The 17,308-nt window shown below is 37.9% G+C and overlaps 2 protein-coding genes and 1 gene segment (V, D, J or C); 1 reads left to right on the forward strand and 2 right to left on the reverse strand.

Annotated features, from left to right (window-relative positions):
- LOC121523649 overlaps window positions 1–17,308 on the forward strand; it is an 820,099-nt gene that overhangs the window by 265,938 nt on the left and 536,853 nt on the right.
- LOC121523651 (immunoglobulin kappa light chain-like) overlaps window positions 1–17,308 on the reverse strand; it is an 813,481-nt gene that overhangs the window by 264,182 nt on the left and 531,991 nt on the right. The window lies entirely within an intron of this gene.
- On the reverse strand, window positions 802–7,431 carry LOC121523539 (zinc finger protein 260-like). The gene is made up of 2 exons (XM_041808458.1): window positions 7,299–7,431; window positions 802–4,045 (listed from the first exon to the last, which is right to left on the reverse strand). Exons 1-2 carry the CDS (start codon window positions 7,321–7,323, stop codon window positions 2,004–2,006), a joined length of 2,067 nt encoding a protein of 688 aa, XP_041664392.1. The 5' UTR covers window positions 7,324–7,431; the 3' UTR covers window positions 802–2,003.

Here is a 17,308-nt window from a genome sequence, read left to right on the forward strand (position 1 = left end):
GGTTTAAGAGCAACAAATGCATCTGTCACAAGAAGAGTCTAGAAGAGTGTACTAGAAGTGCACTAGAAGAGTCTTGGAGCTGAACCAGCCTACCTGTAGCCCAGACTTTTCACCCTCATCAAGAGAGGCTGTCTTTAGATTCTGTAAATTTTGTTAACTAAAATGAGTATTTTGTATTGAAACTTTTCTGATGTGCACCTAAATACTCATTAGATTCTGGGTCCAAATTATCCTCTCTGGCTGTGGTTAGTCAGACCAATCATTTTTTTTTTAATTTTATTTATTTAAGCTGTCCTTACTTAGGAAGGCTATTCTAGCTTCATCCAGCTGCCTGCTCTGTCTTTATTCTTTAATGTTGCACCTAAACTGAATAGTTGGAGTACAGAGACTAACACAAGTCATGACTGTTATTGGCATCCTTTCTTCTTACAGATCTTGCTAGAATTAAATTTAGAGAAGTTGACGGTAAAATAAGTTTAACTTGGAGACCAGAACAACCAATAGGGACCTCTTAAAAGATGTGAGCACACATTCCTTACAACCAAGATAAAAAGATAGCAGTGAGAGATCGTAGACTTTAAATAAACAATTTAATTTCTATTGCATTACAAGCCTAATACTTACACTGATAGACATAATAAAAATTACACATAATGATAGTAAAATGAGTTTTGTTTAAAAAAAAAAAGATTAACAGGAATGCCTAACCTTGTCCTTTAATTCGGAAGAAGGGAGAGGAAAAATGCTGATGTTGTTACACTTCTCCTTTTTAATTACAGGAGAAAAGAGTCTTCTGAACATCAAAAAAGTTCTCAAATATTTATCATTCCACCTCAGTGCTGGAAACAAAAGAAACACTGTAGTCAAACACTGTATTCACAAAATTGATCCACTGTTACTGATGGGGAAAACATGGGTAAATCTGTCAGGCAGCTTGATAAGAAATGTCCAGTGGCAGAAAAATGTATAAACTCCTTATAAAAGAGCATCTTTCTAACATGATCAAATACAGAAGTAAACCAATATTACAAAATCCAGAGAACCAAATGCATCCCCCAAGCTCTCCCTTTTTTAACAGAGAGCATGAGTCCTTCAGCCACTTGTTCTGTGGTAACAGTATTGTAGCTGTAGCTGTGTGTCTGATTGCTATACTAATCCCTTGTATTATATACATGTTCTAATCATACAATGTAAAACATTTATACAAGCCTTCATTCTGGATGTAGCGTTGTGTTTGATTGGTTAAACAGCTACTGGTCTAATAATATTCATGACTGACTCATACCTTGAACACATTTCTGATGAGTAAGCTGCACCAGTATTAGACACATAAGCTTCCATATGTCAGACAGTGACAACACACATTCAATGATCGAAAGAAGAAAGAAACTCTGCTCTCAGCAAACTAAATAGGACAAAACCCTTTCCAAACACACAGCCATGCTTAGCAAAAGAACTGTTTTGAATCATAGTTTCTAATACATTTTCTTCAACACTTAAATTATGCTACAAATCATACATTCTGCATATCATAGAATGCTATTTAGTGCTGGGACCGGCTGCACTATTCCCATCTGGGCACAGACATTTCTTTCCAGCATTTAAAACAGACTGAAAAAATATTTTATCCTGACTGCCACTAGAGTTTTGAATAGCTCAATGTCATATTTATGTATCAGTGATATTTATTAATTCTATAGTTTTCACTATCCTTTTTTAGATGTTGGACTCTTAGGGGTTCTGTATGGGTAATACAAAATGTTAACAATGTTTCAATACATTTAAAAAAAATGTTCTGAACTGTGGGACCAAATAGAAAAAATAAGGCTGAAAACATAATCAATCAATCAGTCTATCTATTGTTCTTTGTATAGTTACAATTCATCAAAAAAAGATTACATCAAGACACTACAAAGCAACGTGTATCAAAGTTAGTTAAAGGAGTAAATAGGTGAAAGCAACAACAGCTTTTTCTCAGCTGGACAAATGGGATAAAGCACAAATTATTCTGGATTTCCACTGCTCTCACCAACACACTTGTGATTTTTAAAATTTTCTAGCTGTATGAATCTTTCATCACAAACCTCACAACTAAATGGTTTATCCTCTGTGTGGATTGAAGAGTGTCTTCTTGCATCTATACTTCTTGTAAATTTTTTACCACAAACTGAGCAATTAAATGGTTTCTCCCCTGTGTGGACTGCCAAATGTTTCCTAAGATTCCTGTGGTGAGAAAATTTTTTAGGGCAAAGTGAACAACTAAATTGTTGCTCCCCTGTGTGGCCAGTCAAGTGTTCTCTCAGAGTTTTTTGGTGAAGAAATTTTCTATGGCAAATTGAACAACTAAATGGTTTTTCCCCTGTGTGGACAGTCAAGTGGCTCTTCAGATGTCCCTGTTGGGAAAATCTTTTACCACAAACTGAACAACTAAATGGTTTCTCCCCTGTGTGGACATTCAAATGCAGCTTCAGATTTCTTTTTTGAGGAAATCTCTTCCCACAAACTGAACAGCTAAATGGTTTCTCACCTGTGTGGATAGTAACATGTTTTGCCAGATTGCTTCGATGGGAAAATCCTTTATGACAAAATGAACAACTAAATGGTTTCTCTCCTGTGTGGACAGTCAAGTGGCTCTTAAGACTTTCATGCTGGGAAAAGCTCTTGTGACAAACTGAGCATGTAAAAGGTTTGTCTTCCGTGTGTACTCTCTCGTGCTTCACCAACATTTGTTTCAATCGAAAACATTTTTTACAAACTGAACACTGAAATGGTTTCTCCCCTGTGTGAACCCTCATGTGCCTCACCAATGCTTGTCTAAATCGAAAATCTTTCTTACAAACTGAACAACTAAATGGTTTCTCCCCTGTGTGGACAGTCAAGTGTTCCTTTAGATTTCTTTGGTGGAAAAACTTTTTATGACAAACTGAACAACTGAATTGTTGCTCCCCTGTGTGGACAGTCAAGTGTTCCTTCAGATGTCCCTGCTGGGAAAATTTTTTGTGACAAACTGAACAACTAAAAGGTTTTTCTCCTGTGTGGACATTCATGTGCAGCTTAAGGTGTCCCTGTTGGGAAAATCCTTTCCCACAAACTGAACAACTAAACAATTTCTCTCCTGTATGGATATTCATGTGCAGCTTCAGATTTCTTTTGTGAGGAAATCTTTTACAACAAACTGAACAACTAAATGGTTTATCCCCTGTGTGAACAGTTAAATGTCTATTCATATTTCCTTGTCGAGAAAATCTTTTATGGCAAACAGAACAACTAAATGGTTTCTCCCCCGTGTGAACTTGCAGGTGTTTCTTCAGATTTCCATTTAGAGAAAATGTTTTATGACAAACTGAACAACTAAATGGTTTCTCCCCTGTGTGGACTTTCATGTGAGTTGCCAATACTTGTCTAAATGAAAAACTTTTCTGACACACTGAACAACTAAATGGTTTCTCTCCTGTATGAGTTCCCTTGTGTTTCTTGACTTCTTTCTTCAGTCCAGAGCTTGAAGCACATTCAGAGGAGCTATCTGATGTGTCACCAGTGTTACATCTTATATCTTTAACATCTGTGTCTTTGTTTTGCAGATGCTCTAAACCTTCTTGGGGTTCATCACCACTCTCCTCCCAATCACCACTGTCATCAGTCTCGGATCCAGAAAGTCCTGAAGTCTCGTCAGGATTAAATGGTTGTGAATGATTGCCTGGATGAAAGTCTCTGTCTGCTCCAGATCCTCCACAGTCCTCTCCATCAGATTCCATTTTCAAATGCTTCGTGTCTCTGTTCTCTACACTTTGGTCTTCATCAAGCTTTAAAGACTGTGGTTTCTCTCCATCCTCTTCACTTTTCACAGAGAAAGAACTGAACGTGAATATGCTCATACCAGCCCCCTCTGGTTTATGAAGCTGCTCCCTCTCCTGACTGTACCCCATTTCCTCCTGTTCCTCTTTGATGTGTGCTGGTTGGGGTGACTCCTCCTGGCTCAGACTGGCGCTCCTCTCCTGCTGCTCAGGGAGAACCTCTTCTTTTATCTCTGTCAGCTGCTGGACATCTGAGGAGCAAAATCAAATACATAACTTTCTGAAAAATTTATTTTTGTGGTTACATGTATTCACTGATGGTGGTACTTTTTGTGTTGTTGTGATGTGTTGCACATTTTATAAATTTATAGATTGGTGGAAGTCATTTAAAATGTTTATTTGGTCATTTTATTTGTTCATTATTAAAGGGGTTTGGATGTGTGGGCAAAATACTGCTGTTCTCCAATACATAATTGATATTTTTAGTGATGATGTAGCTGATTTTTGAGACGGGACATCACACAGAAATGTGTTCCTCTCCGTGGACACCTCAATCAAAATATACACATTACAGCTTAATAGGAAACACAACTCTAGCCCACAGCTAGACATTAGGGATGTTCAGAAACAATTTTTTCCTTCCCGATACAATTCCGATACCAAGTTGTTGGGTATCAGCCAGTACGAGTACTGATCCGATACCAGTGTGAATTTTCTGGGCTGACTGGGCAGACTAGCATATTATTTCAGACCTATATTTGACTCAACAAATAGAATCATAACGTACAGCATCCCTGTGACCCTGAAGTTGTTTTGCTGCTGATTATTGAGTTTTAAGATATGATATTCCTTTATTAGTCCCACAAGGGGAAATTCCAACTTTTTTTTTTTTTTAAGATACTTTACTGCTAAATATTAAAATAACAATAATACAGGGGGCTGCATCACAGGCTCTCTCCATCTCCCTCTATATCATGCTTGATCTGGGCAGCATGACTTCATTATAGATCAGCCTGCAACTGGCTGACAGACCCTCACAAAGAGTACATAATATGACTGTTAGCATTCGCATTAGAATTCAAGCTAGCAGTAATAAATGATGGTAATTCGATTAAAATAGACTGAAAAGTCATTCAATGTCATGTTTACTGGTGTGGATCTAATATTTAAAGTCCCCAAAAGTCACACAAGCTCCTGACTCACTGAAAATGCTGCCGCAAGGGATTCAAAGGCATCAATAGCGTCAATGGGAAGCACAACAGCTAGCTTCAGGAGGTAAAAAAACAAGTAAGAGGCAACAAATTATGGTCCAAAAGTTACTAAACCTTTGATAAACTGTGTCACATCTTGCCGTGTACAAAGGCATTGGTCTGAAAGGCATTTTAAAAAACACATTCAGAGAAAAACTGTCAGCAGACACCATTCTTTGCTGCTGCAGTGGGTCCTTTGGTTCTTCTTTGCTGCTCTAAAACAGAAGCCCGTGCATGACCTGCTTCCGGCAGCAAAGACAAATTGATATCCATTTTATAGCGCTAACAGTTAGCATGGCTAAACAAAGCAAAATATAAAGCTAAACCAAATGGTAGCAGATCGGTGCATAAACCCGCATACTCACCAATACCTGCATTTTAAGCAGTATCAGACGTATTTCCAATACTGGTATCTGAATCCATAACAACCCTATTAGACATCACAGCTATAGCATTACAGCTAATTTGAAAAGAGTGGAAACCTGTTGAAGCTACCCCTGGTCTCTACTTATAGAACCCTCATGACCAGGCATTACTTCATTTTATTTATAAAGGACCTGTGCCAAAAAAAAAAAAAAATCTCAGTATATCAAAGCAATATCATATCAATGCCAATGCAAAGCCCTATTGCGTACATTATCTATAGGCTAGTTTTTTTTTGTTTTTTTTTGTCGATATCAGGTATTCTGATATTTACAAATTATCTTATCTGATACCAATATTTGTATTTAAATACTGGAACAATCACTCATTGCTCTTCAAAAGATAACTTTTTGTATTGACACAATTTTTGACATCACACCATATGACACTGTGTTACCCTATAATGAAACACACATTTTTTGTGGGTGTTTTTTGTTTGTTGTTGTTTTTTTTTTACTACAGAAACCTCTTCTGCTTTTTTAGCCTTTAGAACAGGGGTCATCAATTACATTTGTAAATGGGTCAGATTTTGTTTGACAGATGTGGGGGCCGGGCTTTCAAATAAGCCATGTAGTGCATGTATAAAATGGCATATGTGTCCTTCTGTTTCATGCCATGATTGGCCAAATAGTTTAACAATGCAGAAAATACATAAAACTAGTGTTCCTTTGGTTAACAAAAACTAAGATTAAAAAAATGATTGTCAAAATGCTAAAATGTTAGAGCTGGACTGACAGATATTTGATCCAGTGATATTTCTCCACTGCGTGTATAACCTGCTGTCTGTCAAAACACAACCTGAGAAGAGAAAGCAGGAGGAGCGGGAGTGCCTGGGTGACAGGAGGAGAGGAGTTTCAGGGCTTAACCCTGAAACTCTTCTCTGTATTCCAGCCCTAGACTATTAAACCAAAATGTGGTAGGCCTACCTTTTACTTGCTGAAAAACTCCATCAACTGTTGAGTAGCTTAGACTCATGATATCAGTGTGTTATCAATAAAGAGTATGATTGTTAAGCAGTCAAGAGTACCAGTATCAATAAAAAACAGTCAGTTATTCAGTGTATTTATATTTTGGAGTATAAGTATTGATAGTGCATGCTGAGTGTTTAAACACTGAAATGTAAGGACTTTTTCTTGACTGAAACTGGACTCAAATGTTTTTGAGTTTTTGTCGACAAAAACTATGAAGGGCAAATGTGGGTAAATGTGACTAAAACTTTAATATTTTTGTCTAAAGACTAAAAGTAAGAGTAAATCTAAAATGGCAGGCGAAATTCACACTGCATAAAACTAGTATTGCTTTGAAGCTGCATAATACATTGCATGCACAAATACAAAGACAAAGAAATACAGTTCATATCATAAAGTGTGACAAGGGAAACCAGTCACACAATTATGATTTAGTGTCACCCCGAATCAGGCTTCATACAGTTAATACCTCATGGGATCTTGTGATTAAATGCTAGCATTACCGTAACATGCTAACATAGGGCTACACATTGTCGTTTTAATGTAAAAGGTATCACCTCAAAAGAAAAAAACACAGAAAGAGGGAAATAAAAGAAGAATCTAGGGAACATTGATTTAGAGTCAAAGAGACAAGGCAGCGAATCGTCCAAAATCTCATTGGAGTTTTTTTAGATGTTTGTTGAACATTCTGGTTAAACACAGATCTCGCCTCCAACATATCATTGAATAACTAACCCTTAAAATGTCTAAGTTATACAGTTATTAAGAGCTAGCTGCGGCCAACATTATACAGTGTGGATGTGAACGTTAGCTAAATGCTAAGCTACAGTAAATCAAGTTTATGAAGAAGAAAAAAAACAAACCTGGGGGATCCCGAAAGCCCGACATTTTACAAACATCCGAGACTCAACGAAGGAAAAGAAATGTCAACTCTGAACACAGTTCAGGGATTTCTCTCCTACAGGCCGCTGAATAACCCAAACACGCCAAGATGCTCGGCACGAAAGAGCCTTCGACCCCCGGAACTAAAAACACCATTTCCTGTACTTTTTCGGCCTTCAACATAAAAGTACAGCTTCAAATGTCCAACCGTGACTGCACTTGTGAATTGAAATCTAAATCATCTTAAAGGCATGATTGTTTTCTTATCCGGATACGTAACAGAGAGACGGACAAAGCCAGGCAGGACTGGAATATGACTGCAACCATTTTTATATTTTATAATGACTGCAGTAGAGCTAGCCTGGGTCTTATGTATAACTGAATGTAACTACACTGAGACCAATACTAGGGCCTGGAACTATTACAGACACAAACATCAAGAAAATATGATTTTTTTTCTCAAGCCAATGAAAGCCAATTTCCACTGTCAAAAATTTTAAACCTACATTGTTATTTTATAAGGAAGTGACTCAAATACACTGTATTCCCACTGTGTTGTGTCACTTTTTGTTATTTTATTGAGTCAAGCAATTCTAGCTGTTAGTCCTTTTCCAGAGTTAGGACACCGCACTCTGGAAGTGTTTTGCAGGTTGTGCTAAATTTTCTTCTTTCCACTGTTGTTGTAATATGTCTCTAAGTGGAGAGTATCGTTAAGGTTTTTTTTTTTAATGGACTGTATGTTGAGGATTACATCTCAAAATTGCTCTTGTTTTTTTTTTTTTTTTGGCACAATGAATGGAACTGTTGTTACCACAACTTCGACTGTTATGTGTATTTGAAAAGCATACTGTGACAGGCTTTTTCATTCATTTGAACTCAAGAGATTCTCTGTAAAAACAGGGGAAACTCTTTTTGTTCTCCCACTTACATGTGAGAACAAAAAGTAAAAACCCTTCTTTTTCACTGTTTAAGGTTTGTATTTGTATGAGCACTTGGCAATAATTAAAGCCCAAGTCTCCATCACAACTATATCCCCCTGATGTCTAGTTCTTGTTGTAATACAGCAACAATTTGCAAAGAGCTCCCCTGTAATGCATACTTATGAATTGTTATAAAGCCTATGCAGCACCATACAATTCATTGATTTCATTCATAAACTTGGACGGTGGTTTGCACACTTTATGTTGTGTTATGTTTTGTCCATCTGGTACCAGGCCTGCCCACAGAATTGACCTGGCCTGATAAAACCCAGTGAATGGTCCCTCCAGAGCACTGATTTATTGATGATATCAATGCATGTGTGTCGGATCAGCAACATGGCTTACAATTAATTTCCTTATTTTAGAGCTGAAAAGGGTATTAAGCTGTTATTGGATTCTCATGTTGGAACTATTTATTCATGCAGCTTTTTAAACACCTGTTGTCCCCCTTTTTGGCACATTTTTCCCACTTTCTCTCATTATAACCCATTGTTCCACCCTTTTCTCATTTCTGCCACTTTTTTTTTTTTTTTTTTACCACTTTTAACCCATTTTTACAACTCTATCTGGCCATATTTGCAACTTTTATTTGCCATTTTTCCTATGTATGCAAACTTAAAACCTGTTTTGCCAATTTTTGCATCAATACAGCAAAGTTTACTTCGGTTTTATTTTTTTATTTAACCCCTTTTCTCCATTGTTTCTGCAAATGTTTCCACTTTTAAGTAATTTAAGTCAGTGATTTTTGCAAATTTTTTTCATTTCAACTATTTTTTGCCTCACCACTTTGCCTCACCACTATATTTCCTGTTTAACCACTTTTCAACATTTCCAGCCATTTTTTCCCAGTATTTTGTGCCACATCTAACCCATTTATGCCACTTCTTATCCATTTTGCCAGGCTTTCTGTCATTACCACAGAAAGTAACTGTTTAAAGTAAAATGTTTTCTATTTTGGAAAAGTTTTGTTTTTGTACCAAAGAATAGATGAATAAATTTTTGTTGCTTTAATAAAAGTGGTTATTATTCGAGTTAAGTATAAAATATGTTTATTACAGATTAACTTTCTAATGGACCTTGATTTTGTTGTTTTGTTTTTTTTTTTTTACCTCCATAGACCCCCAATTTGGCTGAGTCCCAGAAAGCACTCCGCTTTATCCCTCCTAATGGGAGGCACTGGCATTTCTAGTTTACCGTGTCGTACCCACCTAGCGTGATTACATCGAGCTGTGAGCTTGTAATAATAAAATCAACGTTCATATTAAGCCGTGTTAGATTCTTAAACTTTTTTCTTAGTCTAACCTTTTGCCTACTTCTCTCTGGCTATATCCATCTTTCTCTCTTGATTATCATCTTGACTGTCTTGGCTCAGAGGGATTAACCAGACATGTGCAGAACGAATGTTATGGTAGTGTTTCCAGTCAGATGGACGTGGGCGGCCCTCCCCACCCTACCAAGCACAAAGAGAGAGTTTTGTGAGTGAAACACAACTCAAACAGTACTCGCTCCTGCCTGTGTCCATCCTAGTGAGTGAAGCCTGTCCCTGTACACCAGCCCTCCTAGCCCTTAAGCAAGCCCGGTCCACCAGGAAGTCTTCCAGTTCCCTAGATTGGCTGCTCTGGGCCAGGAGTCAGGTCAGACTCAGAGAGTTAGTTGGTGAGTGACAAAACACAATGTAATCCCTAAATGTATGTATCAAAGTGTCATGAAAAAGAGAAACCTGTTGGATGTGAAGCTTTTGATTTGTGGAGTGGGCCAGCACTGTAAGACTGGGCCTCACTTGACTCACTGCAGAGAGGGATGAATGAAGCTTAACTAAATTGTTTCTGTTAATCAGCCAATAATTCATTTGAGCTGTTGGTAAGGAAGATTCGTCTAGCCTCTTGTCCTGCCTTTATTCTTAAACATTGCACCTAAACCTAACAGCTGAATTTCAGATACTAACAGTCACGACAATTATCATATTAACAGCTGTTGATGATGAAACTCTAGGACAACATAAAATTAGGGGCTAAAAAACAAACAAACAAAAAAAAAACCACCAGGAACCTTTAAAGAATGTCAGCACAAAACACCTTAAAACCACATCATCTTAAAAAGATAAAAATGATAGCATTTTAACTTTATAAGAAAGATTTAACGTTTGATGCAGATTTAGGTAGGGCAAAGCATTACAACGGAATTAATGACACTGGTGATTGGAATCAAAAAATTATGTATAAAGACAGACTTTAGAAAAAACCCAACTAGAATGGAATGTCTGACTTTTCACTTTCATTTATAGGAGAGGAGATGAAAAATGCAAATATCTCTGCACTTCTTTTTATTATCAGAGAAAAGATTTCTGAGAAACTCAAAAATCCTTCATTAATCTCAGTGCTGGAAAAATTAACCAAACTTGCAAGATACACCGCAGTAACAGAGCCAAAAGTGTCCCCATGCTTTCCCTTTTCCAAGAATTTAATGGTTTTGAGCCCCCAAACACTTCGTTTTGAGGTAATAATTTTGTAGCTCTATGCCCGCTGTAATGATCACTTGTATTCTATTCATATCACACATTAATTCAATACAGTCATTCTGGATGCAGCCTCATGTTTGATTACTAGTCTTATAGTATTCATGATTAACTTGTTATCTTCTTCACATTTCTGATCATTAGGCTGCTACAGTATTATACATGCATGCTTCCATATTTCTGTGACTATGCACATTCAAGCCTTTGAAAGAAACTCTAATTTCAAAAGAAAAAAAAAATACAAAACAAACATCCAGTGTATTCATTAAACACTTAAGTCCAACTACAAATCATACATGCTGCGAGACATAATAGAATGCTGTCAGCAGATTGACCAATTCTTTCTGTTCACATCTGGCCATAGACATTTCCTTCCAGCATGTAAGACAACTAGATTAAAACATTATTTTCTTATAACTGTCATAAGCCCTTTGTATTGCTCAATGCAATATTTTTTTTATCAGTGATATTTATGTTTATGTTTTCCTCTATGTATAACTGTCATTGTTAATGCACTGATGTATCTGAATTGTATTCTATCATATCTACAATGATTTGTATAGTACTGCTACCACCATAAAGAGCAATTATGGTTGAAAAATTGTATCAATAAGCCAATATATCATGTTTTGTAAAGACCAGTTCTTAAAGATTAAGTCAAGACACTTAACAGAAAATATTGGTTACAAAGACCCAAAATTAATCTGCCGCAAGGAGAGAACTTAGCAACATGTATGTAAGTTAGACAAGGGAGGAAAGGGGTGAAAACAACAGCTTCTGCTTGGCTGGAGAGATAAGATAAAGCACAACTTATTTTCAATTGCTACTGCCTTCATCAACACACTTGTGATTTTTGAGATTCTCTTGCCTTGTGAAGCTTTCGTCACAAACACTACAACTAAGCGGTTTCTCTTTAGTGTGGATGAAAGAGTGCTTTCTTGCATCTTTACGATTTCTAAATCTGCTGCCACAAACTGAGCAACTATATCTTCTCTCCCCTGTGTGGACAGCCATGTGCCCCTTCAGAGTTCCAAGGCGAATGAATGTTTTATGGCAAACTGAGCAACTGAATGGTCTATTCTCGCTATGGACAGCCATGTGTTTTTTCACATTTCCTGGAAGGGAAAATTTTTTACCACAAATTGAGCAACTAAATGGTTTTTCATTTCCATGGGTTGCCATGTGATCTTTCAGATTTCCTTTTGCAGAAAATGTTTTACCACAAATGGAACAACTAAATGTTTTCTCCCCTGTGTGGACATTTATGTGCGCTGTCAGATTTCCTTTGGAAACAAATCTTTTGCCACAGATGGAACATCCAAATGGTCTTTCACCTGTGTGAAGAGCCGAGTGACTCCTCAGATATTCCCTTTTAGCAAATCTTCTACCACAATCTGAACAACTGAATGGTTTCTCTCCCGAGTGTATCTTCATGTGCAGCGTCAAACTTCCTTTGGTAGAAAAACATTTACCACAAACTGAACAGCTAAAAGGTTTCTCTCCCGTGTGGACTCTCATGTGTATTACCAGATTTCCTTGTTGGGTAAATCTCTTATGACAAACTGAACAAGCATGGGGTTTCTCCCCTGTGTGGATTTTCATGTGCAGCTTCAGACTGGATTTAAGGGAAAACGTTTTACGACAAACTGAGCAATTAAATGGTTTTTCCCCTTTGTGGCTAGTCATGTGATACTTAAGATTTCCTTTATGTGAATAACTTTTGCCACATATTGAGCAACTGTATGGTCTCACTCCTGTGTGACGTCTCATGTGGAGCTCCAACATCTGTTTCAATCGAAAGCTTCTCTTACAAAATGAACAATTGAATGGCTTCTCCCCTGTATGGAGGGTAAAATGTTGTGTTAGCTGCCCTTTGACAGGAAATCTTTTATCACATATTGAACAACTAAACGGTCTCTCTCCTGTGTGTAAAATAGAGTGTGTATTAAGGGCTCCTCTTCCTGAGAAGTTTTTACCACAAACTGAACAAGGGAATTGCTTCTTTTCTTTGGTTTTCTTTCCTGTATGGCTTTCTTTGCGTTTCCGCACTGGTGCCTTCTGTTCAAAGCCTGGAGCACAGACAGAGGAATTCACTGATGTGTCTCCAGTGTTACATTTCATATCACTTACAACTGCTTCATTATTTTGTAGAGGCTCTAAACCTTCTTTAGGTGCATCACTCTCCTCCCAATCACCACTGTTATCAGTCTCAGATCCAGCATGGTCTGATGTCTTGTCAGGAGTAACATGCTGTAAATGACTGTCTAAATTTGAGTCCGCTTCTGATCCTCCACAGCCCTCTCCATAAGATTCTGTTTTCAATTTATCTGTGTCTCTGTCCTCTTCGTCTTGGTTTTGATCAAGCTGTGAGGACCGAGTCTCCTCTCCATCTTCTTCTTTACTTTTCACAAGGACATGAGGGAATGTGAACATGCTGATACCAGCCTCCTCTGCTCCTTTGAACTGCCTTCTCGCCTGACTGATTGGCAATTCCTCCAGTTCCTCTTTAATGTGTGCTGGCACAGGTAGACTGTAGCTCCTCTCCTGCTGCCCATGGAGAAAATCTTCTTTTATCATCAGCCGTTGTACATCTAAAGAGAAAGATGAAACAGAAAACTTTTTAAAAAAGGGAAATTTATGTTTGCAGCAAATCGCCAATAGCGCTAGGCACGGCAAGTTTATTTGCATAGCACCAGTCATACACAAAGCCATTCATAGAGCTTTACAAAGATTAAAAGATCATTTAAAATACAATACATAACAATGAAACAACAGAAGCAAAATTACAGTTCATAAAGATAAATTTAAGTTCAAAAGAAAACCCTTTAAAAGGAAACCCCTCCCTGAGGACCTGAGGGGTCTGGATGCCTCATATGGGGTGAGGATGTCTGATAGGTATTTTGGCCCAAGACCATTTAGTGTTTTATATGTGAGGAGTAAGATTTTAAAATCTATCCTGTGACACACAGGGAGCCAGTGTAGTGATCTGATGACTGGTGGGATGTAATTTATTCTCTTAGTGCCAGTGAGGACTCTGGCTGCGGCGATGTTTTAGTCAGACCAGTGAAAACACTGTTACAATAACCTAACCTGCTAAAAATTAAAACACAAACATGTTTCTGCATCTTCTTTGGATAGGAACCCTTTAATTCTTGCAATATTTTTACGGTGGTTTAAACCAAGATTTCTAGCTTGATTTGTAGGCCTTGGTGTCATGGAGTTGAGGTAGACACTGACCTTTGACCTTTCCTCTTTAGGGCAAAAGACACACATTTCACTTTTATCTTTGTTAAGCTGTAGGAAATTCTGGCACATCCACTCATTGAGATCCTGGAGACATTTACTCAGTGAGTGTAGCGTATGATAGTCATGAGAGGATACCAAGATGTACAGCTGTGTGTCGTCTGCGTATGCATGGTCCGTAATTTTAGGATATTCTAATCTCTGGGCAAGTGACAGCATGTAGACATTAAAAAGAATCTGCCCCAGAATTGATCCTTGGGGAACTCCACAAGTCGTCTCTCTTCGCTCTGATTCATAATTACCAAGAGATACAAACAGGTTGTTTCCATCAAGCGGCTCAGTTTGGTGTGGAACGGCACACATTTTTTGCGTTTCCATTTAGCAAAACTCGGAAAGGGTCCCAAAAAAAGACCCGTAAGGTCCCACTTTTCAGCAACCTTCCATAAGGGGTACCAATCTTACTTATCTGTACCAAAAAGGTGGAGCTACACACACAACAAAAGGGAATTGTACTGATGTCACGTAAGCGTGCACACATCTGCTCAGCTGCTCTGCTCTGGGCTGCAAAACACGGATGTCTGCGCTGTGAGGAGTGGGCAAAAATGGGAGAAAAACTGGCTAATATCTACTTAAATCTGGGATATCTGGACTCAACAGAGATCCAAACTGTTTCCTAGTCTATGGATATTGGTATCTGGCCACAAATCAAGTTTCCTGATGTTTAACTGGACCTGATTTTAAGATCACAAAGCCGAGCCTGAAGGCTCACATCAGCCTGGTCTAGCCATAATGGACGTGAAATTAAATTAATGCTGAAGTTTTGTGAATACCAAGCCTTAAAACAGTTGATTCTCTGTACTTTAACTAGTTATTCATCTACTTCTTACTTTAGGTAACCTGTGAAAACATCGCTCAGTGGTTGTTGAACGTGTTTGTAAAACTTCGGGCTGAAGCCTATTTTAAAACGAGATCAGTGCACCCAGGATTTCTGACTTAATCTAGTTTGATTTTAACACCAGCTGATCTTTTACCTTATTTTTAATGTGGCAAATTCTCACAGTACAGCTCTAAACTTTCATAGTTTTTCATACAAACTGTTATAGACTAGAAATATTCACATATTAACATATAGTTACGACTCTAAATGTTTCTGTACACGTATTCCATCAGCAGAGGATCTGTACTGACAGCGGTTAACATCATTAATATGTAGTTATTTTTTTAAAAGCACTTTCAGCTAAAATTAAGCTGTTTAACCCCTTAAAGCCTGTTGTATCATATTTGATACATACTTTTAATTTACCTCTATCTAATCAATATCATCAATAAATTACTTTAAAAAATCTGAATACAATCTGATAAATAAATGATAAAAATGCCTTCAAGTGAATTATCAGTTACCAAAAACACCTAATGTATCAAATGAGATACAAAAAATATATCCGTTCAATTTTATGGAAATTTGGATTTTTTTAGATTTCAGTAGAAAGTGAAATAAACATTTCAGTTCCAAAAATGAGTATTTTCTGGCTATAATTTGTGTATTCAGGCTTTAAAGGGTTAATGGTTATTCCCTCCTGATATCTGTCACTCATCCTTTTATAACTCTATGGCTGTACCAGCTGACTCGCACTGCATGTGACTTCACATTCATCGTCTTTACAGCTACCAAGTGAGGGCACGAGTGTCTGTTGAAACACAAACTATTTGGGGGTTTAGTGTACCAAACCGCACTGAATCAAACCGGACCCCCTGATGGAAACAGGGCTAAAGTAGTTCCTGTTTTTAAGGTATGATTGGAACCAATTCAGCACAGTACCAGAAAGACTGACCCACTGTTCCAGTTTGTTGTGATCAACCATGTCAAAGGGAGCACTGAGGTCAAGTAACATTAATACTGTAACTTCTGATGCATCACTGCTCAGGTGAAAGTCATTGAAGACTTTCAGAAGCGCAGTCTCGATGCAGTTTGGTCAAAATCTAGACTGAAAAGTGTTAAAAAGACTGTCTTGGCTTAAGACAGTGAAAAGCTGCTTATAAACAACCTTTTCAATGATCTTTCCTAGAAAGGGTGAGTTTTATATCGGCCTAAAATTATTGATTATCGAGGCATCAAGGTTGGGCTTCTGTTAAATCAAGGAACTGTTCAAATCTAAGTGGCATGGAGGCAGCAGTAATATTAATGTTTTACCCAAAGAGAAATTTCAGACTGTTCGTCTGAAACTGTTCTTCAGTTCTGAAGAAGCCTTCTGGAGAAGAGGCAAAACGTCTTCAAGAAATTGTAACCAGTCCAGTTTCCACTTGATCAGCATTGAATAACCATCACCTGGATGACTGAGAACCTACACAGATTACAGATTATTCTCAAACAAAGTAAAATATTTTAAGACTTTTCGTTTAAATCATGATGATTACAGCTTACAGCTCACTAGAATAAAAAAAGTCCACTTTCTCAAAATGATTTATCATATAGAAATGTTGGCCTGGAAAATTATGCTCAGTTTTGCGCTCAGTTCTTGTTGGAGCTCCTTTACATCTATGCGACATGGTATGGAGTGTGGCACTGCTTGGATGTTATGAAGCCCAGGTTGCTCTGATATCTTAAGCTTGTCTTCATTGTTGAGTCTGGTGTCTCTCATCTTCCTTTTGACAGTTCCCCAGAGATTCTCTTCAGGGTTCGGGTCAGACCAGTTGATTGACCAATTAGACACAGTACCACAGTCAGCAAACAGTTTTTGTTAGTTTTGGCTTCACAGTGCAGAGGTGCCAAGTCCAACTGGAAAGGGGAATCCACATTTACATAAAACTTCAACAGGTGGAGCATGAATATCTCTAAAATCTCCCGATAGATGGCTAATATCATTGACTTACAGTGGACCTACACCAGCAGATAACATGGCACCCCAAAACGATGAAAAACACTAGACTCCAAGGACCTTGGATTCTGTGCCTCTCTGGTCATTCTCCAGACTATGGCCTTGATTTCTAAGTGAAATCCAAAATTTAGTTTTATCTGAAACAGGGCTTTGGCCCATGGCACAGTAGTCCAGTTCTTTTTCTCCTTTCTCCATTATCTGTGGATCAGGATCGGCTCAACACCAGGAACTTGTGGCCCTTTTCCTGAACACATCTGTGTGTGGTGGCTCTTTGGCTACTGGCTCCAGCCTCAGTCCAGTCCTGGTGAAACTCCTCTATGTTCTTGAATCTGCTTTGTTCAACAATCCTCTAAAGGCTGAGCTCATCTCTGTCCCGT

This window comes from Cheilinus undulatus, linkage group 16, assembly GCF_018320785.1.
Source record: "Cheilinus undulatus linkage group 16, ASM1832078v1, whole genome shotgun sequence".
Classification (NCBI taxonomy): domain Eukaryota; kingdom Metazoa; phylum Chordata; class Actinopteri; order Labriformes; family Labridae; genus Cheilinus; species Cheilinus undulatus.